This window comes from Schistocerca serialis, chromosome 1, assembly GCF_023864345.2.
Source record: "Schistocerca serialis cubense isolate TAMUIC-IGC-003099 chromosome 1, iqSchSeri2.2, whole genome shotgun sequence".
NCBI lineage: Eukaryota > Metazoa > Arthropoda > Insecta > Orthoptera > Acrididae > Schistocerca > Schistocerca serialis.
The window spans coordinates 860650296-860677293 of NC_064638.1; the positions used below are offsets into that span (position 1 = coordinate 860650296).

General features: G+C 41.1%; 1 protein-coding gene across 3 annotated transcripts in view; it reads right to left on the reverse strand.

Annotated features, from left to right (window-relative positions):
* Positions 1-26998, reverse strand: part of LOC126485469 (protein outspread) — a 774913-nt gene that overhangs the window by 34187 nt on the left and 713728 nt on the right. For all 3 annotated transcript variants that reach the window (XM_050108877.1, XM_050108879.1, XM_050108878.1), the window contains exons 14-17: positions 23773-23940; positions 21399-21490; positions 11300-11401; positions 10651-10887 (exon numbers count right to left, since the gene is read on the reverse strand). In XM_050108877.1, the coding sequence (XP_049964834.1) occupies positions 10651-10887; positions 11300-11401; positions 21399-21490; positions 23773-23940 (599 nt within the window). The remainder of the gene's footprint in view (positions 1-10650; positions 10888-11299; positions 11402-21398; positions 21491-23772; positions 23941-26998) is intronic.

Below are 26998 nucleotides of genomic sequence, written 5' to 3' on the forward strand. Positions count from 1 at the left end.
TTGTGTGTGGTGTTTTTGAACGTACTCGGTGGGCACACTGTGTAGCTGCACTGGCAAAATATTTTTACCCCACATATTAGTAACTATCTGGACTTTTCTTAAGTCTGATGACTATGATACTGATTTGCTGTTTTAGGCCTGTGTTAGTTGATGGACAGATAGTTGTATTTTGTGAATGTATTCATTTTCTTTTGTATTTATTAGTCAGCTTAATATGAAGAAGGATGTAACTGTTGGTATTTTTAGTTTTTTGAAATATAGTCTGCAAGGCTCGTTATTTCTGACTTCACAGATGCATCAGTTGCTTTCTTTTGCCAAACGAAAACTTTTTTGCTCCAGGGGAATTTTCCCATAACAAAATAGCATATGTCAAGTGTGTGTGTGTGTGTGTGTGTGTGTGTGTGTGTGTGTGTGTGGAAGAAGGCATAGTATGCATTGAGCAATAGCTTATCGTTAACACAAGACCTTAGTTTGCCTAACAAGTATGTAACATGTGTTAACTTAGAAGAGAGATAACTGTTATGACTCTTCCATGTTAATTTTGAGTCAAAGTGGACCCTAAGAAGTTTAAAAAGTCCAGTCATTGTCATCATCTGTAATATATAAACTAAAGAAAATATTGCAGTGGTTTCATGACTGATACACAACTCAATAATTTTGAACCACTTACTAGCTGCTCTGAGACAATCCCTACTTTCCTGGTTTAATGTTCTTAAGTCTTTCTCAGCTGTAACAAAGCATCATATTCTTTAACTGCACACTTTGTTTTTTGTCACTCATATAGGATCTGATTAGAGATAATTCCGAGCACTTAAAAACACAGCAGCAGAGTTTTTCCTAGTAGAATTTTATGACACAGAGCCTAATGCTTTGCTGAGATCCACGAGAACAGCATTTACACATGATCATGATTCAGATTACAATAATGTAAATTAAAAAAAAATTTAATTGCTTTTACTGTTGACAAGCCATATCTCAGGCCATACTGTGAGTCACTAAGAATGTTATTCACAGACAGATGTTTACTGATTTGGAGCTTATGCTGTACTCTAGTGCTTTCGACAGGATGGGTAAAAGAGAGATTGGTCAGTAATTATTAGTGTGGTGTCACCGCCAGACACCACATTTGCTAGGTGGTAGCCTTTAAATCGGCCGCGGTCCGGTAGTATATGACGGACCCGCGTGTCGCCACTGTCAGTGATAGCAGACCGAGCGCCACCACACGGCAGGTCTAGCGAGACGTCCTAGCACTCGCCCCAGTTGTACAGCCGACGTTAATAGCAATGGTTCACTGACAAATACGCTCTCATTTGCCGAGACGATAGTTAGCATAGCCTTCAGCTACGTCATTTGCTACGACCTAGCAAGGCGCCATTATCAATAGATATTTAACTTGTGATGCCTGTACCGTCAGACCGATGTACACCACTTATGGATTAAAGTTAAGTATTACATCAACTACGTACTTTATTTGCTACTATTAATTCCCTTAACTATTCCAGACCTCGCGCCAGCCTGCGTGAGCTTAAGCGCGTGCCTTTCGGCTTCCTCTCATAGTGACTTGGCTGTCTTGCCAAGTCACAACAATTAGGACAAGACTCATCTTTGATTTGTCACAGGAAATCATTAACAGAATTCTAGGCCTTTGTAGATAAGGTGTGGCCCAGTTACATAAAGGTGTAAGACCATGTCTTCTGACAGTTCCCATATTTTTCCTACTACTTTAGGGCAGCTAGTTTTGAATGTATCTGACAGCGCATAGATAAATAATGTAACTGCATTTCCAATATGAGTACTCTGGAGCAGAATACCATTCCAGTTTGTCATTTTTAGCCTGTGTTTTCAAGTTATCAGTGTTCTCCTCATTCAGCAGCCTGTGTACTTAATTTCATTGGAGTCAGATGCAGGCCTTTTAGCTTTTAATTTAAACCAGATACCTTTATGGTCTGAAAAAAGAAGTGTGTTGAACAACCACAGTTCAAACTGATTTGCCTCAATATCAGTAATTACATTATTAAGACAGGCAGATTGTCTTGATGAGATATCATTAATATTTTATAGGTCAAGTGGTCTTAGTGCATCAGGTAGATTAAGTTTAGGTGTCCTTTGCCTTACGTCAATATTTATGTCACCAAAAATTTAAACCGTCTATTTAGGCAATTTCTGAAAGTAATACCAGTGTCTGTAGGGCCACACAAATACTTCAGTATCAATTGGTATGCAGATTATATGTTTTAACACAGGCAGTAAAATTGCTGCTGTCAACAGTACATTTTATACGAGGGTTGGAACTTTAATAGTGGCAACTATTTATTTACAGCTCATGCAAAATAGATACGTGTTTCAAAGTTTTACTGACCTTCAAAGTAGTCACCAGCATTGTGTATAACCCGTTGCCAGCAATGATACTCTAAGCAGTGCCAGTTGTGTTGACAGTTCGAGCAGCGCGGTCTATTGCCCGATAAATTTGTAGCAGTTTTGAAGTGAATACCGTGAAGTATTTCCTTCAGTTTAGAAATTGAGTTGAACTTATGAGGGCTTAAATCAGGGGAGTGCAGTAGGTGGTATAGCACTTAGCAGCTCCATCAGTCAAACAAATCAGTAACAGCTTGCACTGCACTTGCTTGAGCATTGTCCAGCAAAATGATGGTCAGATCCTAAAGAAAGTGTCATCACTTCTGTCTCTATACTTTTCATTTTTAGAATGCAACCTACGACCAGCTTAGAGACAGAAGTGGTAACACTTTCTGCAGAACCTGACCATCATTTTGCAGGACAATGCTCAAGCACATGCAGTGCAAGCTGTTACTGATTTGTTTGACTGATGGGGCTGCTAAGTGCTATACCACCTACTGCACTCCCCTGACTTAAGCCCTCGTAAGTTCAACTTGATTTCTAAACTGAAGGAAACACTTCATGGCATTCACTTCAGAACTGCTACAAATTCATCGGGTAATAGACTGCGCCACTCAAACTGTCAACACAACTGGCACTGCTAGGAATACCATACGACTTCCACATCACTGGCAATGGATTATACACAATGCTGGTGACTAATTTGAAGATCAGCAAAACTTTGAAACACATATATATTTTGTACGAGCTGAAAATAAATAGTTGCCACTATTAAAGTTCCAACCCTCATATATGTTAATCATTAACACTAAAGGCACTGTAATCTAAGTCTATGCCACTGCAAACATATATTGAGCCCCTCCCTCCTCCCATAGTTTTGTATTCATCTACAGTGACTCATTACTAAGTCAAAACCTGATGGTGCATATAACTGCAGTTAATTTTCACTTAGCCAATGTTCATTAATGCATAATATAATATTCTTGTTCACTTCTAACAAAATTGTTGAGATCATCAGTTTTATTTTTTAAAGACCTGATATTCCTGTGTACAAATAATAAAGGGTCATGTTCACAAAAGAATAGATCTGGATTCTTACGTAGCAGTGCATCAGTTTGCTTGTACATTCACCACTTGCAGATTGTGTAGTTGCATCTATGGCCAGTTTCTTGATGCTTTGGAAACAGATGGTGATGATGAAGTGACTTCCCCAGTGCATCCATAAAAAAAGTTACTGCTGCTCTCTGGACCTTTCCTTGTTCTGGAAGACACACATATAGTAGATTGTTTGCTGTCACACATGGAGTAGGTACTTCATCCCCCCCCCCCCCCCCTATTTTTACACCTTGATTGTCATCACAAAGTGTCTGAGCACACACTTATTTCCTTTGCAACCAGCCTGTTTTAGCACACTGATTGGGCTTTTGCTTTTAATAGATCCATTTGGACTTTAGATGGCAACTTGATGCTTATCTGGGCAGGTGCACTGACAATTTTCGATGAATTTCTCCTTTGCTGAGGAGAAGTGGAATGGGTAATGGTTTTACCTCTCTCTGTCCTCTGAACACCATGCCCCAAAGCTGGTTTCATCATATGAATGAAACTTACTGAGGAGGTAACTAGGCTTGTCAATGCATGGAGAAATAGCAATACTTCAATATATTTTCTGTTTTCCTCGTGTTAAGATTCATTCAAAGCTTCATGTAGTCTCCTCTTTCTAATAGTTGGTTCACGTCAATTACAGTGATGTTGGCACATACATGTACTAGTTCCACTATACACTGAAGAGCCAAAGAGTCTGGTACACCTGCCTAATATAGTGTAAGGTCCCTGCAGAAGTGTTGTAACATGACGTGGCATGGACTCTATCTATGTCTTAGTAGTGCTGGAGGGAACTGACACCATGAAACCTGCAGGGCTGTCCTTAAATCTGTAAGCATGTTGCAAGGCATACCAGATATGGTCAATAATGTTCATGCCTGAGGAGTTTGGTGGCCAGTGGAAGTGTTTAAACTCAGAGGAGTGTTCCTGGAGCCACTCCGTAGCAATTCTGGACATGTGGGGTGTCTCATTGTCCTGATGGAATTTCCCCAATTCTGTCGGAATTCACAACAGACATGAGTGGATGCAGGTGATCAGACAGGATGCTCACATATTTGTCACATGTCAGAGTCGTATCTAGACATATCAGGGGCCCAATATCACTCCAACTGAACATGCCCCACACCATTACAGAGCCTCCACTAGCTTGAACAGTCCCCTGCTGACATGCAGAGTCCATGGATTCATGTCCATCCACTCGATACAATTTGGAATGAGACTCGTCCACCCAGGTAACATGTTTCCAGACATCAACAGTCCAATGTTGGTGATGATTAGCCCAGGCAAGGTGTAAAGCTTTGTCATGTAGTCATCAAGTGTACACAAGTGGGACTTCAGCTCCAAACGCCCGTATCGATGATGTTTCATTGAATGGTTTGCATGCCGATACTTGTGGCCCAGCATTGAAATCTGCAGCAATTTGTGGAAGGGTTGCACTTCCATCACGCTGAACGATTCTCTTCAGCCATCATTGGTCCCATTCTTGTAGGCTCTTTTTCCAGCTGCAGCAATGTATGTAGGAGATTTGGTGCTGGGCAGATTCCTGATATTTACAGTATACTCGTGAAATGGGCGTATAGGAAAATCCCCGCTTCATCGCTGCCTCAGTGTCCCATCTTTCATGAACTGACTATAACACCAAGTTAAATCTTCATAACCTGTCATTGTAGCAGCAGTAACCAATCTAACAACTGCACCATACACTTGTTGTCTTACATTAGGCACCGTATTCTGCCTGTTTGCATATCTCTGCACTTGAATACGCATCAAGATTTATATAATGTTTATCATTTCTGGCTTGTAAAATCTACAAGGGCCGTTCAGAAAGTAACCTCCGGTTGATTTAAAAAAATACACCAAGTTACACTCCTGGAAATGGAAAAAAGAACACATTGACACCGGTGTGTCAGACCCACCATACTTGCTCCGGACACCGCGAGAGGGCTGTACAAGCAATGATCACACGCACGGCACAGCGGACACACCAGGAACCGCGGTGTTGGCCGTCGAATGGCGCTAGCTGCGCAGCATTTGTGCACCGCCGCCGTCAGTGTCAGCCAGTTTGCCGTGACATACGGAGCTCCATCGCAGTCTTTAACACTGGTAGCATGCCGCGACAGCGTGGACGTGAACCGTATGTGCAGTTGACGGACTTTGAGCGAGGGCGTATAGTGGGCATGCGGGAGGCCGGGTGGACGTACCGCCGAATTGCTCAACACGTGGGGTGTGAGGTCTCCACAGTACATCGATGTTATCGCCAGTGGTTGGCGGAAGGTGCACGTGCCCGTCGACCTGGGACCGGACCGCAGCGACGCACGGATGCACGCCAAGACCGTAGGATCCTACGCAGTGCCGTAGGGGACCGCACCGCCACTTCCCAGCAAATTAGGGACACTGTTGCTCCTGGGGTATCGGCGAGGACCATTCGCAACCGTCCCCATGAAGCTGGGCTACGGTCCCGCACACCGTTAGGCCGTCTTCCGCTCACGCCCCAACATCGTGCAGCCCGCCTCCAGTGGTGTCGCGACAGGCGTGAATGGAGGGACGAATGGAGACGTGTCGTCTTCAGCGATGAGAGTCGCTTCTGCCTTGGTGCCAATGATGGTCGTATGCGTGTTTGGCGCCGTGCAGGTGAGCGCCACAATCAGGACTGCATACGACCGAGGCACACAGGGCCAACACCCGGCATCATGGTGTGGGGAGCGATCTCCTACAATGGCCGTACACCACTGGTGATCGTCGAGGGGACACTGAATAGTGCACGGTACATCCAAACCGTCATCGAACCCATCGTTCTACCATTCCTAGACCGGCAAGGGAACGTGCTGTTCCAACAGGACAATGCACGTCCGCATGTATCCCGTGCCACCCAACGTGCTCTAGAAGGTGTAAGTCAACTACCCTGGCCAGCAAGATCTCCGGATCTGTCCCCCATTGAGCATGTTTGGGACTGGATGAAGCGTCGTCTCACGCTGTCTGCACGTCCAGCACGAACGCTGGTCCAACTGAGGCGCCAGGTGGAAATGGCATGGCAAGCCGTTCCACAGGACTACATCCAGCATCTCTACGATCGTCTCCATGGGAGAATAGCAGCCTGCATTGCTGCGAAAGGTGGATATACACTGTACTAGTGCCGACATTGTGCATGCTCTGTTGCCTGTGTCTATGTGCCTGTGGTTCTGTCAGTGTGATCATGTGATGTATCTGACCCCAGGAATGTGTCAATAAAGTTTCCCCTTCCTGGGACAATGAATTCACGGTGTTCTTATTTCAATTTTCAGGAGTGTAAATAAAAATATTTTAATATATACATCTTACAACTACATCTTTGCACTATTTTTCTACATAGTCTCCATAGCGATTGAGGCACTTATCGTATCTCTTCACAAGCTTTGAAATTCCTTCTGCATAAAAATCACCCGCTTGTGCCTGGAGCCAGCCTGTGACCGCATCTTTGAGCTCTTCGTCGTCATCAAACCGCTGTGACCCGAGCCATTTCTTCAAATGCATGAAGAGGTGATAATCACTTGGCGCCAGGTCTGGGCTGTAAGGTGGATGGTTGATAACGTCCCACTTGAAGGACTCAAGAAGGGCCGTTGTTCTGCGAGCAGAGTGAGGACGGGCGTTATCGTGCAAAAAAACGATACCGGAAGTCAGCATACCACGGCGTTTGTTCTGTATAGCCCGTCGTAACTTTTTTATTGTTTCACAGTACACGTCTTGATTAATGGTCGTACCACGTTCCATGAATTCAACCAACAACACCCCTTTGGCATCCCAAAACACCGTTGCCATCAGTTTTCTGGCAGAAAAATCTTGCGAGGCTTTTCTTGGTTTGGTAGGTGAATTTGAATGTGCCCACATCTTTGATTGTTCTTTTGTCTCAGGGTTCACGTACTTAATCCAGGTTTCGTCACCAGTCACGATTCTGTTTAACAATGGTTCTCCTTCGTCCTCATAACGTGACAGAAAGTCTAATGCAGAGGCCATTCTTTGAGTTTTGTGGTGGTCGGTAAGAATTTTGGGCACCAATCGTGCACAGAACTTACGGTAACCCAATCTTGCTGTCACTATCTCGTACAAGAGAGTCTTAGAAATCTGTGGAAAACCAGTACACAACTCCGACATTGAGAAACGTCGATTTTCACGAACTTTTGCATCAACTGTCTGAACGAGTTCGTCAGTCACCAATGATGGTCTACCACTCCTCTCTTCATCATGAACATTTTCTCGTCCACTTTTAAATAAACGTACCCATTCACGGACAACTCCTTCACTCATAACTCTTGGTCCGTACACGGCACAAAGCTCACGATGAATAGCTGCTGCAGAATATCCTTTGGCTGTAAAAAACCTTATGACAGCACACACTTCACATTTGGCGGGGTTTTCTATTGCAGCACACATTTCAAACTGCCACAAAAACTAAACTAGCACAAGTACAACGTTCACTCGACCACGGCTTGATGCCGACTGACCTGTTGAGTGCGTGAACGCACAGATGGCGTCGCTACTCCCCCCACAACCCGCACTGTGACCAATCGGAGGTTACTTTCTGAACCTCCCTCGTATATGGGATTTTACACAGTTGTAGTCTTCTATAACTCACTTTTGAAATTAATATCTGTACTGAACTCAGGTTTATTGTAGAACAGTCATTAAAACCTGCAATAACAACCACTAAAAATCATAGGAGAAAAGAACATACAAAATCAATAGAATCTCTTTTGGAACCATGTTTTTCATTATTGGAAGCTAATGCGGACAGGAACCTAAAGGTGAAAAATGGTTTCTATATTCTGTGCAAATTGGTTATCTGTGTACATTTTCTCCTTTGACCGTATGTACCTTCACCTGTGACCTGGAGTCTTTACTAATGTTAATAACATCACTCCCCAGTCCTTCCTACCCCACAAATTATCTGCAGATGACAAATTTCTGTTCTAATATGGATTGTTTATAGAGTTCTCTTGGATAATTGCAAAAATATCTGTGAGATATGGAAGAAATAAGGTCTGATGATTTTACTTACAGATAATCCCCAAGTGAAGTTTGGTGGCCTAAAGAACAGTATTTGAATTGGTTCAGGTAATTCTACCAAAATAATCCAAATTATTAACAAAATTTGTCTGGGATAACAAAATCTATGGGGATTATGAATGTTTCTTGAATCTGTGAACTCAAAATATTTATTCCTGAAACCATAGTAATATACATCATGGCATTCTTGTTATTATAGCAAAAGCTTGGTTTTCTGGGCTGTTGGTTAACCCTTTCGTGAGCTGTGGGAAACATGCTTCCCACTACAACGAACTCGCTCCTAGTCCCGTAGGATTCACAGTTCCCACCTCTGTACGGTGCTACCACCTAGTGAACAGTATAGGGTACTACTCCCATTCGGAAGTTCCCGCCGTTTTTGCTGTAACTTCGCACAGAGGCATTGTATAGTTGAGTGTTGCTCTGTAGAGGAGCCTTTCAGTGCTGTTTGCACGACATTTTGTGATTTTTTCCTCAAAGCTATAGTATAAGGTAAATACTTTTGATTTACCCAAATTTATGAAGGAAAATGTAAAATTGGAATGAGGAGAATTCCGGTTTGAAACAAAAGGAGCCATTTCTGCAGTAAAATGGATGGATAACCGTCCAGTCACTTTCCTATCCTCAATTCATGTCCCATGAGAAACAGCCACAGTGAAAAGTAAAAACAATGATGGTACTAGTACAGAGATTTCTTGTCCTGAAGTTGTGGAAGAACTACAGACAATTACGAGAAAGGTATGCTATTGGCAGACGTTCTGTAAAATGGTGGCACAGAATATTTTATTTCCTGGTGGACATTGCTGCAGTGAACAGTTTTATCCTGTGGAAAATAAGTAAAAGAGAATGTGGACAGCATGATCAGCTCACATACAGGATCCATCTAGCCAGACAATTGATTGCTGGCTTCTCATCCCATAAAAGGCGTGGACAAAAACCTGTCTTTCCGGCAAAAGGGGGTAAAGTACCTGAAGATTTTCGTCATGGAGATGTAGGGGAGCATCAAACCATTTTAGGAGAAACGTACTGGATGTGCCATCATTGTAGTACCAAAGCTGCGGAAAAGAGCACTCGCTGTGTTTGTACATATTGTCAAATACCACTTTGCATACACCCATGTTTCAGAAAATTTCATGGCAAGTAATTGTGAACAATCATTGTAACAAGAGAAGTAAATTTATCAAATAAATGTGACATATATTGAAAAAGTTGTTTTTGTCATTTAACTCCAAGGAAGGGCAATGGGAACAATACTTCCCACCTTGTTGTGTGATCTCACTTTCACAATTGGAGCAAATTTGATATTCTGTATGATAAAGATACCTACATGTTAACTACTATCTGCTCTCCATTCATTAAAAAAAAAAACTGCTCAATAATTTTGCCCGCAAAAGGGTTAATGAAAACTTCCGAGTAATTTAGGGGAAGGAAGGACTAAACTCTCACAGCTTGCATCCACATCTGCAAGTTGTGGTAACAATAAGGAAAAAGAAAAAAGTAGAAACTAGTCTAAGAAACATTGTTTCTTACATCAGCTATACATATCAAAACCACAAAATGAATGTGCAAAAGAGACCAAGGGTATAATATTTGGAAAAAAAAAAAAGAATCGACTGGTGGATTACATGCACTGTGTCAGATGAAGGATTGCCTGAAAGAAAACAGGATGACCAGCAATAAGAAGAAGAAATGTTTGCAAGCCGCACAGAACGTACGTTCAGAAATTGCAGACACAAAGACAAAACTTGTAAGTAACTGATCATAACCATGATAATAAATTAGAATCAGGAAATGCGTATAACTCATCAAGATGCACACTATGACAAATTATAAGACTACATAAAACCTGTAGGAATCCTCGCAATCAATTGTTAATATTCCTAAAAAGAATTTATTTTCTACAGAAACTTGTTAAATATATGTATTATGATTACTCAAGTCGAAGTGCAAATCAGAGTTAACTGAGCAATGCTTGAGAAGCAGAATTTAAACCTGTTGGTGACATGATAAACCCATGTGAGAATGACAGAGCATCTGGCCCTTGAGAAGCACCCAAAATAAGTCTGCAAGATTATAGTCTTTATTCCAATTACGACTTTTCCCACCCAACTCTTGCACACTTTATTGTCACGTGCGCGTGCACACACACACACATACCTGTCCTTGTCAAGGGATGACAAATCACGTCGAAGGTCAATGTTTGTTAGGTCACTCAGTGAACCAAAGCTCCGTCGCATCTCTCGTGAAGGTGACGTGACAGTTGAAGAGTGACGGCTGTTCTCTCTGGCCATCGCAACAGTCCTCTCCAAATGTGTACAACGATTCTCTGATTCCTGCAAGGCTGCTTCGGCATGTTTCAGCTTCTGTTGCCAAATCTCGCCATCCCTGCTATATCTGCAACAGTGAAACAGTTAATTGTGCTTTCTGTAACTCTGTGAGTACAAATACCACTAAAGTCACAACGAAATTTGTTCTACACTTCAGGTTTGTTCATTATGCTTTAAAGTGCTATCAGCAGTGAGCTCACTCACACTAAAGTTGAACTGATAGTGTTTAGAACAATAAAGATGGAGCTAGACACTATTAAGAAGTTGCTTTACTGTGTATGTATCTTGAACTTTGCTTATTTCAGTAAAGTGAAGAAATACAGACCAGATAAAGATGCATCAGCATGGAGGTACAGCAAAATCACTGTCCAATTTCCGCCTGAATTTTGTAGTATCAATGCTTTAGCTGAAGCCGAACTTTGTTACTATAAATCTACAAGCATTCAATGGAAACAGAACTTAATGGAAACAGAACTTACCTGTCACTAATCTGTTCGTATAATGATCGCCAGTCTGGGCCAACTGCCTGCTGCCTCCAACGTAGCAGGAGTTGTTCATGCTCTTCTAGCAGCTGCTTGTAACTACAGACAGATACAATATGCTTGCCGAATGTATCTAGTATGGATAACCTACTCTAAACACTCAATTGCTAGAATCATATGAATAAAACAAAATTGATATAAATTCTCATGCTACACTGACAGCTGACAAAAGGTGATTTACTATTATGGTAAATTGCAGAACTACAAAATACTCTGCAAAGCAGTTAAGCACAAATTACTGTATTTCTTAAATAGGTTACTTTCAACATAGACATACATCTGACTACACAATAAAAACTGCCATTGTGCTTTTCTCAGTTTACCACTTAACTGATGCTCATCAAATTTTCCATTACAACTTTTATTCAACACTTGGCTGGGCAAATGGGGAATACATAGTTCAAAATAAGTAAGTCCCAAAATAACAATCTAAAATTTCCCTAAGAAGTTAATACAAACCATATGTATACACAAATAATTCAGGGAATATATTTGTCAACTATGAAAAATGCATAACAGTAAAAGATTAGAGACAGAATACCTGATTAAAGAAATGAACTGGGAAGGTGAGAGAGCAAATGCAAATGGATGACAGAAAGGTGCTGCAAATAAACTGGACAGATTAAATGAAGTATGGAATATTGTGACAGTAAAGAAAGGAAAAAAATGCAATTTGGAAAGAATCAGAGGTAAAGGAGAATCACAAGTAAACATGGAAGGGACTATGAGTTCAAGAAATAAATGAATGGGCTAGTCTTTATTTTAAAGTATCACAACATGAAAAAAAAAACTGTTTCTGATCCAATTTTGCTGATGCTGATACACATCAGTCTTATCTATGTTGAGTAGGAAGTAAGTTAATGGACTCCATAGCATATTTTAATGAGAAAGGCATAAATGAGCACAACTATAACTTTTAAAATGTATTGCTTGTTACATACTATAGTAATGAGGTCTGTTCATAATGTTTTGATGTAAGATAGTTCCCAAAGTACTTTTCAGGATACATTTCTGGATTTCTCTTGTATGTCTCACAGCGGGAAAATGGTTTTCCTGTTTACACCATTTTCATTTCTTTTCATAGAAATTATTCAATCCTTCATAATTTGTTTACAATTAAGATTATAAAATACATCCTCCAATTCATCCTCTATCAGTAAAAAGTGACGGGAGTCCTTATTTGATGAGATCTTTTTCTATAATAAAGATGTGTGAAACATTCTTTTGCTGTTTCTTATACAATATTGCAGGAAGTTGCATGCCACATCAGAACTCAAACCTGGAACCCAGTAATAGCATTGCCCATGAAAAGGAGTCATTTTCTTGATTCCTGGTCTGTACAAAGTTTGAATGTGCAAGATGTTTTACAGCAGTGCTTAATCCACTGCAATGTAAAAGACTCATTCCATATATTGTTCTAATTTCTCGCTTTTTTCAATGACCTGGAAAATTTTCCTTGCCTGCATAACTGCTCCATTCTATGGATTCATATTTTACACAAACCCTAAACAAGTCAAGAGCTCGTGTAGAACTTGCCAATTAATATGGCCATCTGTGTGCACTTGCAGAACTTCCACCAAATGAATCACTATTTGTGACATTAATGGAAAATAATGATGAATAACATGTGCAGGTGTTATCTAGCCAGAATACCGAATGTAAAGAAACACTGTAATATTCTGTGAATTGCACAGACAAGAAATTTGAATGCTTCACTTGGCAGGTTTCTTCAGATTACAGTAATTTTTATTGAATCCCACCTTTTAAAACTACTGTGTTATTAACTACAAACCTATTTCTTCTGGCAGATATAACAACAATTTCATGTAGTTCAATGGCCTAGTGAAAGTCTTTCAATTGGACACTATTTTGTCAACCTGCATGTTCCTATAACCTACCACAGTTATACAATTGGGGAAATGGACCTAGAATCTAACATTGAATCCACACCATGTGACGTTTCTGGCAAATCTCCACATTACTGAGACTTGAATACTAAGGTAAAAGGCACACTGAAACATCTCTTGTTCGACCAAAATTGATCCCGCAGACTTTCAGTTTCCTAGTGATTGGTTGGTTGATTTGGGGGGAGGGGACCAAACAGCGATGTCATTGGTCTCATTGGATTAGGGAAGCATGGGGAAGGAAGTTGGCCATGCCCTTTCAAAGGAACCATTCTGGCATTTGCCTGAAGCAATTTAGGGAAATCACAGAAAATCCAAATCAGGATGGCCAGACATGGGTTTCAACCGTCATCCTCCCAAGAGCGAGTCATGTGTGCTAACCACTGCGCCACCTCGCTCGGTTTTCCTGGTGAGTGCTTTCCTGCTAGATCACCTGATTTATGCAAGTCTCTTCAGGTGTGACAGAAAAACTGAATGCCACATGCAAAAATCTAAGCTGGAATTTTCTGAAGTTCACAGCATGTTCAGTATTGCATAAGGAATGCCTTCTTTTCTTCTGCTGAAACTTGTTCCCATGAGGGCTGCAATGAATCTTTTGTTAGTGGAGTTTCATTTGGTATTTTTCATTCTAACAAGTTTATAAATAAGATTATCACTGAAAAACAGTTAAAAATATTTTAAGTTAACATTGCGTGCTAAGTATTTTGAAGACCTTGAATCAGATCTGTTTGACAAAGAGTGCAGGGAATCAATAAAATCACTATAAACCTTTCAGTCACAAGTAACTGCCTTCCTTACCATTAACTTTAGTCATTGCAGTTTACATTACAGCCTACAGAAAGAATTTTCCTTACCTACAGTCATCACTAAATGCTCTATCGTTCATAGTAAGCTCAAAATGCCACATCACAATATTATTATTCTTCTACATAAATTTTGCCAAGTATTTTTATATGAGCAAAAACCATGCAAAAGGTACAATCAAATGCGTACTTCAAAACTTCCAGTGTAATGTGAAACTGAGCAAATAATTTATGCTATCTGCTGGATAGATTTAGTACTACATTAGGATACCTGTAGCTGTCTCTCTTAGCACAGGAAACAATTTTATTACTGATTAAAGATATAAAAGATTAAAAAAATATCCAATGTTTCAGCCACTGTCTTACAACGAAATAGAAAAGGAAAATCATTATCCAGAATGAGATTTTCCCCTCTGCAGTGGAGTGTGCGCTGATATGAAACTTCCTGGCAGATTAAAACTGTGTGCCCGACCGAGACTCGAACTCGGGACCTTTGCCTTTAGCGGGCAAGTGCTCTAGCACATATCAGCGCACACTCCGCTGCAGAGTGAAAATCTCATTCTGGAAACATCCCCCAGGCTGTGGCTAAGCCATGTCTCCGCAATATCCTTTCTTTCAGGAATGCTAGTTCTGCAAGGTTCGCAGGAGAGCTTCTGTAAAGTTTGGAAGGTAGGAGACGAGATACTGGCAGAAATAAAGCTGTGAGTACCGGGCGTGAGTCGTGCTTCAGTAGCTCAGATGGTAGAGCACTTGCCCGCGAAATGAAAATCATTATCTTGGACAAAACGTAACATTGGTTTGGAAACAGTGATGAAAGAAGAGACAAACATTTAAGAGGGAGAACAAGATCGGAGACCTTTGTTCTCAGTGGCAAACAATCAGCACGCAGTCGCATCCCCTCTTTCCAATTGAATATGGACTGGAGAAGCATACCCATTCAACTATATTGAAACCTGGCTGTTTTATTCTATGACATTGCTTTTTGGCGTGTTTTGTTCTGGTGGACAATGAATGTTGCATACGAAGTCCTGAGCTTTTCAGCTCTACTGTTTTAATTACATGTACGCCTGAAAATGTGGCTTTTAGTACCACAAAAGCAGTAGTGATCCAATAATAAAGGACTAAATACAGCTGAAGCCATTTACCAATACCCAAGATGACTACCCATAGCTGTGGTTGCCCCACCTACAATATTGTCTGCAATCAGTCACAGGTTACTGAAACTTGGTCATTTATTTTACATTACAGAACAAAAACTACAAGCAATAAGGATAACATACAAATGACTACTGTAAGTACTCTAATTTCTGAACTGATTAATTCTTCTAAGAGAAACTGAAGTATCAGCGGGAAAACTAAATTCTCTGTAGCATTATTACTATTCTGCTAGGTTATTAAGGGGGAAAAAAATTGATTCTCAAAATGAAAGTAGACAACTATCTTAGAATTTCTGTCAAGGGCTGTGGCAGACATAGCCACAAAATGTCGCTTAGATTTGAACTATGTACCAAGACACCATCATCACATTCATTCTGACACTGTGGCTATTTTATGTTCCCATATTATTAATATTTGTTAAATGTTTGTAAAGCTGTCATCAAACTCAAAGGGTGATTTGAACAATGCAGTCCTTCACTTGCACTCGTTCACTAGGCACGGTTCCTCTAGACGGTGTGCTGTTGCCTTCCTCCAACCTTTAAACTTACTTACCCACCCAATTACAGGGAAACTTTCAGTTTAACATAGGTTTTGAACCACAGTGCAGTTCAGCGTTTTACACATAAACGAACATTTGCCAGAAATGAAAGAAATGCAAAGCGACAGACAAAAATTCCAGGACTGGCCACAGACTGAATCCAAGACCTTTGGACTCATAGTCTGGCATTTTACCACTGACATAAGAAACCATCTCCCTCCCCCCCCCCCCCCCTCCCCCATGAACTTGCCGCTGGTGGGGAGGCTTGCGTGCCTCAGCGATACAGATAGCTGTACTGTAGGTGCAACCACAACGGAGGGTTATCTGTTGAGAGGCCAGACAAACGTGTGGTTCCTGAAGAGGGGCAGCAGCCTTTTCAGTAGTTGCAGGGACAACAGTCTGGATGATTGACTGATCTGGCCTTGTAACGCAAAGCAAAACAGCCTTCCTGTGCTGGTACTGCGAACGGCTGAAAGCAAGGCGAAACTACAGCCGTAATTTTTCCCGAGGGCATGCAGCTTTACTGTATGGTTAAATGATGTTGGCGTCCTCTTGGGTAAAATATTTTAGAGGTAAAATAGTCCCCCATTGGGATCTCCGGGCGGGGACTACTCAGGACGACGTTGTTATCAGGAGAAAGAAAACTGGCGTTCTACAGATTGGAGCATGGAATGTCAGATCCCTTAATCGGGCAGGTAGGTTAGAAAATTTAAAAAGGGAAATGGATAGGTTAAAGTCAGATATAGTGGGACTTCGTGATGTTCGGTGGCAGCAGGAACAAGACTTCTGGTCAGGTGAATACAGGATTATAAATACAAAATCAAATAGGGGTAATGCAGGAGTAGGTTTAATAATGAATAGGAAAATAGGAATACGGGTAAGCTACTAGAAACAGCATGACCAAGATAAGACATGAAACCCATGCCTACCACAGTAGCACAAGTTTATAAGCCAACTAGTTCCGCAGATGATGAAGAGATTGATGAAATGTATAATGAGATAAAAGAAATAATTCAGATAGTATAGGGAGATGAAAATTTAATAGTTATGGGTGACTAGAACTCGATAGCAGGAAAAGGGAGAGAAGGAAACGTAGTAGGTGAATATGGACTGGGGGGGGAGAAATGAAAGGGGAAGCCGCCTGGTAGAATTTTGCACAGGACATAAATTAATCATAGCTAACACTTGGTTCAAGAACCATAAAAGGAGGTTGTATACATGGAAGAAGCTTGGAGATACCGACAGGTTTCAGATAGATTATATAATGGTAAGACAGAGATTTAGGAACCAGGTTTTAAATTGTAAGACTTTTCCAGGGGCAGATGTGGACTCTGACCACAATCTATTGGTTATGAACTGTAGATTAAAACTGAAGAAACTACGAAAAGGTGGGAATTTAAGGAGATGGGACCTGGATAAACTGAAAGAACCAGAGGTTGCAGAGAGCTTCAGGGAGAGCATTAGGGAACAATTGACAGGAATGGGGGAAAGAAATACAATAGAAGAAGAATGGGTAGCTTTGAGAGATGAAATAGTGACGGTAGCAGTGGATCAAGTAGGTAAAAAGATGAGGGCTAGTAGAAATCCTTGGGTAATAGAAGAGATATTGAATTTAATTGATGAAAGGAGAAAATATAAAAATGCAGTAAATGAAGCAGGCAAAAAGGAATACAAGCGTCTCAAAAATGAGATTGACAGGAAGTGCAAAATGGCTAAGCAGGGATGGCTAGAGGACAAATGTAAGGATGTAGAGGCCTATCTCACTAGGGGTAAGGTAGATACTGCCTACAGGAAAATTAAAGAGACCTTTGGAGATAAGAGAACGACTTGTATGAATATCAAGTGCTCAGATGGAAACCCAGTTCTAAGCAAAGAAGGGAAAGCAGAAAGGTGGAAGGAGTATATAGAGGGTCTATACAAGGGCGATGTACTTGAGGACAATATTATGGAAATGGAAGAGGATGTAGATGAAGATGAAATGGGAGATACAATACCGCGTGAAGAGTTTGACAGAGCACTGAAAGACCTGAGTCGAAACAAGGCCCCCGGAGTAGACAACATTCCATTACAACTACTGACAGCCTTTTGAGAGCCAGTCCTGACAAAACTCTACTATCTGGTGAGCAAGATGTATGAGACAGGCGAGATATCCTCAGACTTCAAGAAGAATATAATAATTCCAATCCCAAAGAAAGCATGTGTTGACAGATGTGAAAATTACCTAACTATCAGTTTAATAAGCCACTGCTGCAAAATACCAACACGAATCCTTTACAGACGAATGGAAAAACTGGTAGAAACTGACCTCGGGGAAGATCAGTTTGGATTCCGTAGAAATGTTGGAACACGTGAGGCAATACTGACTCTATGACTTATCTTAGAAAATAGATTAAAGAAAGGCAAACCTACATTTCTAGCATTTGCAGAATTAGAGAAAGCTTTTGACAATGTTGACTGGAACACTCTCTTTCAAATTCTGAAGGTGGAGGGGTAAAATACAGGGAGCGAAAGGTTATTTACAATTTGTACAGAAACCAGATGGTAGTTGTAAGAGTCAAGGGACATGAAAGGGAAGCAGTGGCTGGGAAGGGAGTGAGACAGGGTTGTAGCCTCTCCCCGATGATATTCAAGCTGTATATTGAGCAAGCAGTAAAGGAAACAAAAGAAAAATTCGGAGTAGGAATTAAAATTCATGGAGAAGAAATAAAAACTTTGAGGTTCCCCTATGACAATGTAATTCTGTCAGAGACAGCAAAGGACCTGGTAGAGCAGCTGAACGGAATGGACAGTTTCTTGAAAGGAGGATATAAGATGAACATCAATAAAAGCATAACGAGAATAATGGAATGTAGTGAATTAAATCGGGTGATGGTTAGGGAATTAGATTAGGAAAAGAGATGCTTACAGCAGTAAAGGAGTTTTGCTATTTGGGGAGCAAAATAACTGATGATGGTCGAAGTAGAGAGGATATAAAATGTAGACTGGCAATGGCAAGGAAAGCGTTTATGAAGAAGAGAAATTTGTTAACGTCGAGTATAGATTTAAGTGTCAGGAAGTCGTTTCTGAAAGTATTTGTATGGTGTGTAGTCATGTATGGAAGTGAAACATGGACGATAAATAGATTGGACAAGAAGAGCATAGAAGCTTTCGAAATGTGGTGCTACAGAAGAATGTTGAAGATTAGATGGGTAGATCACATAACTAATGAGGAAGTATAGAATAGGATTGGGGAGAAGAGAAGTTTGTGGCACAACTTGACCAGAAGAAGGGATCGGTTCTTATTATATTCTTCTTGAAGTCTGAGGGTATTTCGCCTGTTTCATACATCTTGCTCACCAGATGGTAGAGTTTTGTCAGGACTGGCTCTCCCAAGGCCGTCAGTAGTTCTAATGGAATGTTGTCTACTCCGGGGGCCTTGTTTCGACTCAGGTCTTTCAGTGCTCTGTCAAACTCTTCACGCAGTATCGTATCTCCCATTTCATCTTCATCTCCATCCTCTTCCATTTCCATAATATTGTCCTCAAGTACATCGCCCTTGTATAGACCCTCTATATACTCCTTCCACCTTTCTGCTTTCCCTTCTTTGCTTAGAACTGGGTTTCCATCTGAGCTCTTGATATTCATACAAGTCGTTCTCTTATCTCCAAAGGTCTCTTTAATTTTCCTGTAGGCAGTATCTATCTTACCCCTAGTGAGATAGGCCTCTACATCCTTACATTTGTCCTCTAGCCATCCCTGCTTAGCCATTTTGCACTTCCTGTCGATCTCATTTTTGAGACGTTTGTATTCCTTTTTGCCTGCTTCATTTACTGCATTTTTATATTTTCTCCTTTCATCAATTAAATTCAATATTTCTGCTGTTACCCAAGGATTTCTACTAGCACTCGTCTTTTTACCTACTTGATCCGCTGCTACCTTTGCTACTTCATCCCTCAAAGCTGCCCATTCTTCTTCTACTGTATTTCTTTCCCCCATTCCTGTCAATTGTTCCCTTATGCTCTCTCTGAAACTCTGTACAGTCTCTGGTTCTTTCAGTTTATCCAGGTCCCATCTCCTTAAATTCCCACCTTTTTGCAGTTTCTTCAGTTTTAATCTACAGGCCATATCCAATAGATTGTGGTCAGAGTCCACATCTGCCCCTGGAAATGTCTTACAATTTAAAACCTGGTTCCTAATTCTCTGTCTTACCATTATATAATGTATCTGATACCTTTTAGTATCTCCAGGGTTCTTCCATGTATACAACCTTCTTTCATGATTCTTAAACCAAGTGTTAGCTATGATTATATTGTGCTGTGTGCAAAATTCAACCAGGTGGCTTCCTCTTCCATTTCTTAGCCCCAATCCATATTCACCTACTATGTTTCCTTCTCTCCCTTTTCCTACACTCGAATTCCAGTCACCCATGACTATTAAATTTTCATCTCTCTTCACAATCTGAATAATTTCTTTTATTTCATCACACATTTCTTCAATTTCTTCGTCATCTGCAGAGCTAGTTGGCATATAAACTTGTACTACTGTAGTAGGTTTGGGCTTCGTATCTATCTTGGCCACAATAATGCGTTCACTATGCTGTTTGTAGTAGCTTACCCGCATTCCTATTTTCCTATTCATTATTAAACCTACTCCTGCATTACCCCTATTTGATTTTGTGTTTATAACCCTGTAGTCACCTGACCAGAAGTCTTGTTCCTCCTGCCGCCGAACTTCACTAATTCCCACTATATCTAACTTCAACCTATCCATTTCCCTTTTTAAATTTTCTAACCTACCTGCCCGATTAAGGGATCTGACATTCCACGCTCCGATCCGTAGAATGCCAGTTTTCTTTCTCTTGATAATGACATCCTCTTGAGTAGTCCCCGCCCGGAGATCCGAATGGGGGACTATTTTACCTCTGGAATATTTTACCCAAGAGGACGCCATCATCATTTAATCATACAGTAAAGCTGCATGCCCTCGGGAAAAATTACGGCTGTAGTTTCCCCTTGCTTTCAGCCGTTCGCAGTACCAGCACAGCAAGGCCGTTTTGGTTATTGTTACAATGCCAGATCAGTCAATCATCCAGACTGTTGCCCCTGCAACTACTGAAAAGGCTGCTGCCCCTCTTCAGGAACCACACGTTTGTCTGGCCTCTCAACAGATACCCCTCCGTTGTGGTTGCACCTACGGTACGGCTATCCGTATCGCTGAGGCACGCAAGCCTCCCCACCAACAGCAAGGTCCATGGTTCATGGGGGGGAATATGGGTGTAAGAATTTTAATAACTAATTACCTCTGATGTAACAAAACCAGATCTCTGCTGTTTCTTTCCGCTGAAATCGTGAGGAAAGTTTTCAAATTAATCATTAAATATGTCTCAGATTCGACATTTTTTTAAAAAACTGGAATATGTTTGTGGCTACATTTTTAAACTTCTGCCTTAATGACTTACCTGTATCACTTAACTTCCAAAAGTATTCAAGAAGAAAAACATACAACTTACGTTTGAGATATAAATAGGGAATAACGAAGAAAGTACATTAAATGCACTCAGTCCAAAAAGATTCAGAATATCTAGTTTTGTAGTTTTATCTCTAGTTTAAAAACAAACATACAAAGGTGAATCATAATGATTTCAGCATTCTTACCTTTCTTTGAGTCTTTCCAACTCCTCTGCTTCTCTTGTCCTAACTTCTAACTGGTGTTCAGTTTTCTCCAAAGAACTCATTAAATCTTTTACCTGAAACACAAACATTTAAGGAACTTTTAATTACTAGCTTTTTGGTTTAAGAATCATGTAAGAAGGTTGTACATGTGTAAGTGACATGAAGACACTGCAAGGTTTCGGACTGACTATACACTGAAGTGTCAAAGAAACTGGTTATAGGCATGCATATTCAAATACAGATATATCTAAACAGGCATAATATGCTGCTGTGGTCAGCAATGCCTAAGTAAGACAGCATGTGTCTGACACAGTTGTTAGATCAGTTTCTGCTGCTACAGTGGCGGGTTATCAACATTTAACAGAGTTTGAACGTGATGTTATAGTCGGCGCATGACCAATGGGATACAACATCTCTGAGGCAGTGATGAAGTGGGGATTTTCGGGACCCCTGATACGTCTAGATACAACTTTGACAGGTGACGCGTACATAAGTATCCTGTCTTGTCACCTGCATCCATTCATGTCCGTTGTGCATTCCAACAGTCTAGAATGTCAAGGAACAAATTTCAAAATTGGTTTTAGACTGACATTTCCAAGGGCAGATGTGAACCATAATTTATTGGTTATGACCTGCAAGTTAAAACTTAAAAAGGTAGGAAATAAAGCAGATGGGATCTGGATAAACTGAATAAACCACAGGTTGTTAGAGAGTTTCAGAGGGAGCATCAGGCAACATTGGACTGCAGTTGTTAAAAGGAATACAATAGAAGATGAATGGGTAGCTCTGAGAGATGAAATAGTAAAGGCAGCAGAGGATGACATATGTAAAAGGCAAGGCCTAATAGAAGTCCTTGAATAATGCCAGAGATATTAAATTTAATTGTTGAATGGAGAAAATATTAAAATGCAGCAAATGAACCGGATAAAAGGGAATCAGATGTATAAGAACAAGACTGGCAGTAAAAGCAAAATAGCTAAGGAAGAAAGGCTAGAGGAGAAAAGTTAGGCTGTAAAAGCATGTATAACTATGGGGAAATATAGATACCACCTATATGAAGATTGAAGAAATTGGTGGAGAAAAGAGAAGCAACTGTATGAATGTCACAAGCTAAGATGGTAAGCCACTGCTAAGCAAAGAAGGGAAAGCTAGAAGGAATTTGAGAGAGCCTCAACAAGAGAAATGAACTTTAAGACAATATTATAGGAGGGAAGAGGATCAAGATGAAAACGAGATGGAGATAGGATACTGCAAGAAAAATTTGGCAGAACACTCTAAAACCTAAGCCAAAACAAGGCCCCCTGAGCAGACGACATTCCCTCAGGATTTTTTAAATCCTTGGGCGACCCAGCAATTATTCCACTTCATGTGTAAGGTGCAAGATATAGGAGACATGTGAAATATCCTCATACTTCAGGAAGAATGTAATAATTCAAATTCCAAACAAACCAGGTACTTACAGTTGTGAATATTACAAAACTATCAGTTTAAAAATTATGGTTGCAAAATTTACAGAGCAATGAGCCAACTGGACGCAACCTCAGGAAAGACCTGTTTTGGGTTCCAGAGAAATTAAGTTACATCCAAGGCAATACTGACACTCCAATGTTTCTTAAAAGCAGGTTAAAAGAAAGTAAATCTATGTTTATAACATTTGTAGATTTAGAGAAAGCTTTTGACAACATTGACTGGAATATACAAGGTGTGATTGGACAGTTTAAAGAATGGATCTGCTACTGCTTACTGGTTTGGCGGGCAGGTACACGGAGGGTGGGGAGAGAGTCATTGCCTTGTCCTTGAATGCCCTCTGACAGGAAACTGTGTTTCCTTTATTCAGTTCATTGTGACAGCTGGTTGAGTGCGGGTCTGTTAGGGCTTGTTGCTGGATTCTGTCTGTGTGAAAATGGATGTAAAAACCGAGCAACGAGTTTGTGTGAAATTTTGTTTTAAAACCAGAAAACCAGCTTCCGAGACTTACGAACTAATAAAAACAGCTTTTGGAGATAACTGTATGAGCCAGTCAAATGTTTTTGTCTGGTTCAACAGATTTAGAAATGGCCGCAAATCATTCGAAAATGAACCACGGTGCAGCCCACCTCAAAAACAAATTAACATGTTGTGAAAGTTCACTCTGAACGTGTTTATGCATGCCATCAGTCCTTCTACCTGATACTCTGAACGTGTCTACCTCTTGCTAATCAGCACCACCAGGCAACAAAAATTCAGTTCAGTTGTATGACCACAAATCAGTTCACATGAACAACTCAACATTTCCTTTCCAATCTTGTTAATAATAATCGATCATTTTCATTAAATCTAAATGGATATAACACTGCAGATTTCCCAATCTTTTTACCTTATTTTCTAGTGCAGCAATTTCCACTTTATTTTGCCGTAGTTTGAGAAGCTCTTTCTCTGCAATACTGACATCACACAGAGCAATGCTTAGACGTCGTTTCAAGTCCTCTACCTCTGTTGATTGACTCTCTGCCGAGTCAAACAAAGAGCTCTTCACCGAGTCGACCTGAAACAGTTTTCCTTTGAAAAATGTGCAAATTCACAGCACAAAAATGACATAGTTCTACTAAGCATTTTCTCTGGGGGTGTGGATGTCTACAGAAATACAACAACTGGAAAATACAAACTTTTCACCTACGTGCAGCAAGAAGTCTGGATTTGAGTAATTGTTCAGAATCAATTATTTCTATTTACCTTGAGTATTCTAAATGGCCATTTCTAAGAGTATTAGCTTTCATATGAAATCTCATATGTCTTCCCACATTTTTGGTTGTCTTTTCTTCTCCTTAACTTCTTGAAAGAGATAGTTCTAGTTGAGAAATTTCAATATCAGTTACTTGTTTGGGGGAGGCAGGGTAGCCATTGGATGAAACGAAATTCACTTGACTTCTAGTCTGGCTATGCTTCTGTGGAAAGCTAACAGTAATACTTCTTGTCCTACAAAGTCTTATTAAATAAATAATTCATGCAAAAAATTATTAACAGTTTACTTTGTTTCTGGTGTCTGTTGCACAACACCATAATGGCAGATGTATGTGGCCCCCATAATAGTGAAATTCTGCAAAAGTAACTACTCATTACGACAGAACGGAGGAGGAGGAGGAGGAGGAGGAGGAGGAGCAGCAGCAGAAGAAGAAGAAGAAGAAGAAGAAAAGCATTAAAATCTTCATGTCCCGTTATCATCAGTGAAGATGAATCGAGTTGGGGCATCTAACAAATTTTGGCATTGTAAGAAAATGAAACACCTACAGTTGTCCTTATGATCTTATTTATTGTGTAGCTACCATTTCTGGCACTTCAATGCACCATCTTTAGGCCTTAGTTCATGCTGAAATGGTTATCATGATCCATATATATGCTACATCAGTGGCCAATGTAACAGGTTTATGCAGATTATCTGTAACTGTGATGTCAGCATCCAGTCAATAGCCCGTTGATGGTTGGAGATAGAAGGTAAAAGATACAGGTAAAAGAAACATTAGGGCAGCAGGAAGGTTAAAGGACAGGAGGGGGTGGAGTTGGGGTGGGGTGGGGTGGGGGGGGGGGGGGGAGGGGTTGGTGATCTAATCAAGAAAGGTTGGTCAGGAGACAATGTGGGGAAAAGAACATGGATGGAGATGGAAATCATGGTGCAAAGAAGCAAGGTGGAGCTCAACCGATAAACCTACCCGAGGGCAGGCAGGCGATGTCCCAGAGTCACAAAAAGAATAAAATAGAAGAGGTGAGCAGGGGAAGAGCGGATAGTGATGGCATACAAAACCAGGAGCTGGGACCACCAAACCGCAAGCAGAGGGATCCCAGCATCAACCAGAAGACTACTGACATGCCTAGTGTGGAAGCAACTGGTGGCTAAACCAATACCACAATAGTGAACCGGGTCCAAGAGGAGCAGCATGGAAGGGGCAGCTGAGCCACAAACTTAGTAACCACAGTTCAGATGACCCAGAACTAATGCCTAATAAAAGTGGAGAAGAATCGAATGATCTGCACCCCAAGAGCTGTGAACAAGGAAGTGAAGACATTGAGTTTAAGAAAACAGCCAACCTTCAGATGATGGATATGGAGTAACCAAGTAAGCTTGTTGTCAAAAAGATGACCCATGAAACAGAACTGGGGGACTACAGTCAGGTGTTGGGCATTGAGGTACAGCTCTGAATCACAAAGGACGTAGTATGGTGACAAATATACACCACCCTTGACTTAAGGGAACAGAATTGATAATGGTGCAGGTGTCCATGAAAAAGTACAGTGGAAGACATCCTGAAACTGTCACTCCACAGAGGCCACTGAGTGGGAGCTAGATCAAATACAGAAACCATCTACACAAAGAGCAGGGGCGACGAACAGTCTGGCGAAGGCCACAAGTCCATTAATTGCAATGAGAAAAAGAAGGATACTTTATACAGAGCCCTGTGCATCATCATTCTCCAAACTGGTGAATGAAAGTTAAGAGTGGGCCCCAAAGACCCACCTGTGGAGCGTAAGGAGGATGTGATGGCACCAAGCTGTGTCATAGGCCTTTACAAAGATTGAGGAAAACTGCAACAAGATGGTGGCACTGATAAAAGGTATGCCAAACTGTGGTTTTCAAATAAAAGCAGATGATTGACTGGAGACCATCCGTTCTGAAAGCCACAATGGTAAGGAGAGAAAAGGTCCTGAGATTCAAGGGCCCAACTGAGCTGACAAGCCACCATCGATTCAAAAGCTTGCAAGGGACATCGGTCAGACTGATTTGCTGGTAACTATCAAGGGACGGTGGAACCCTTCTGGGTTTAAGTACAGGAACCACAATACCACTGAGAGGAGAAAATGCCTTGGAGACAAATACAGTTAAATACGGAGCAGATAGTGTCACTGAAGAGGATTGAGTTGTTGAAGCTATTGATTACAGATGGAATCGAGGCCAGGGTCTGAACCATGGGATGAAGAGAGGGCCAGAAGAAGTTCTGATTCAGTAAGAAGTGGGAAGTTTCAGTCCACTGTTTCTGGAGGAGTAAGGCAGCTGGATAGGAGGCTGACACTAATGTCATCACAACATCTATCACTAGGTGTTCCATGAGACCCAATGGATCTGTACAAAGGCCACCTGGAAGGGCAAGGTCGGGGATGGAAGGCTGTCAATGGCAACCTTGGGGGGCAGGGGGGGGGGGGGGGGGGGGAGCATAACCCACACCCATGACAAAGGGACACAAGAACCTAGGGAGGAGACAAAGAATCCGTAACACACCTGCTTGCTCTGTTTGATTATGTAACGGGCTTTGGCACAAAGACATTTGAATGTAATAAGACTGGTGGGGGATGGGTGCTGCTTAAGATGTTGCAAGGTTCGACAGCGATTGTGGATGGTGGTGGCAATGGCTGTGCTCCACCATGCAACTAGCCAGTGGTGAACGGGGCCCGTAGAACAGGTAACAGCAATGTCAATGGTGTGAATTATCTTACAGGACACATCACAAATGACTGCATCAATACACACTAACAAAGAGGGTGTAAACATTACCTGGGAGGTATATAGAGGTCAATCAGCATGATGGAAAGCCCAGCAGGGTAACCAATCCATT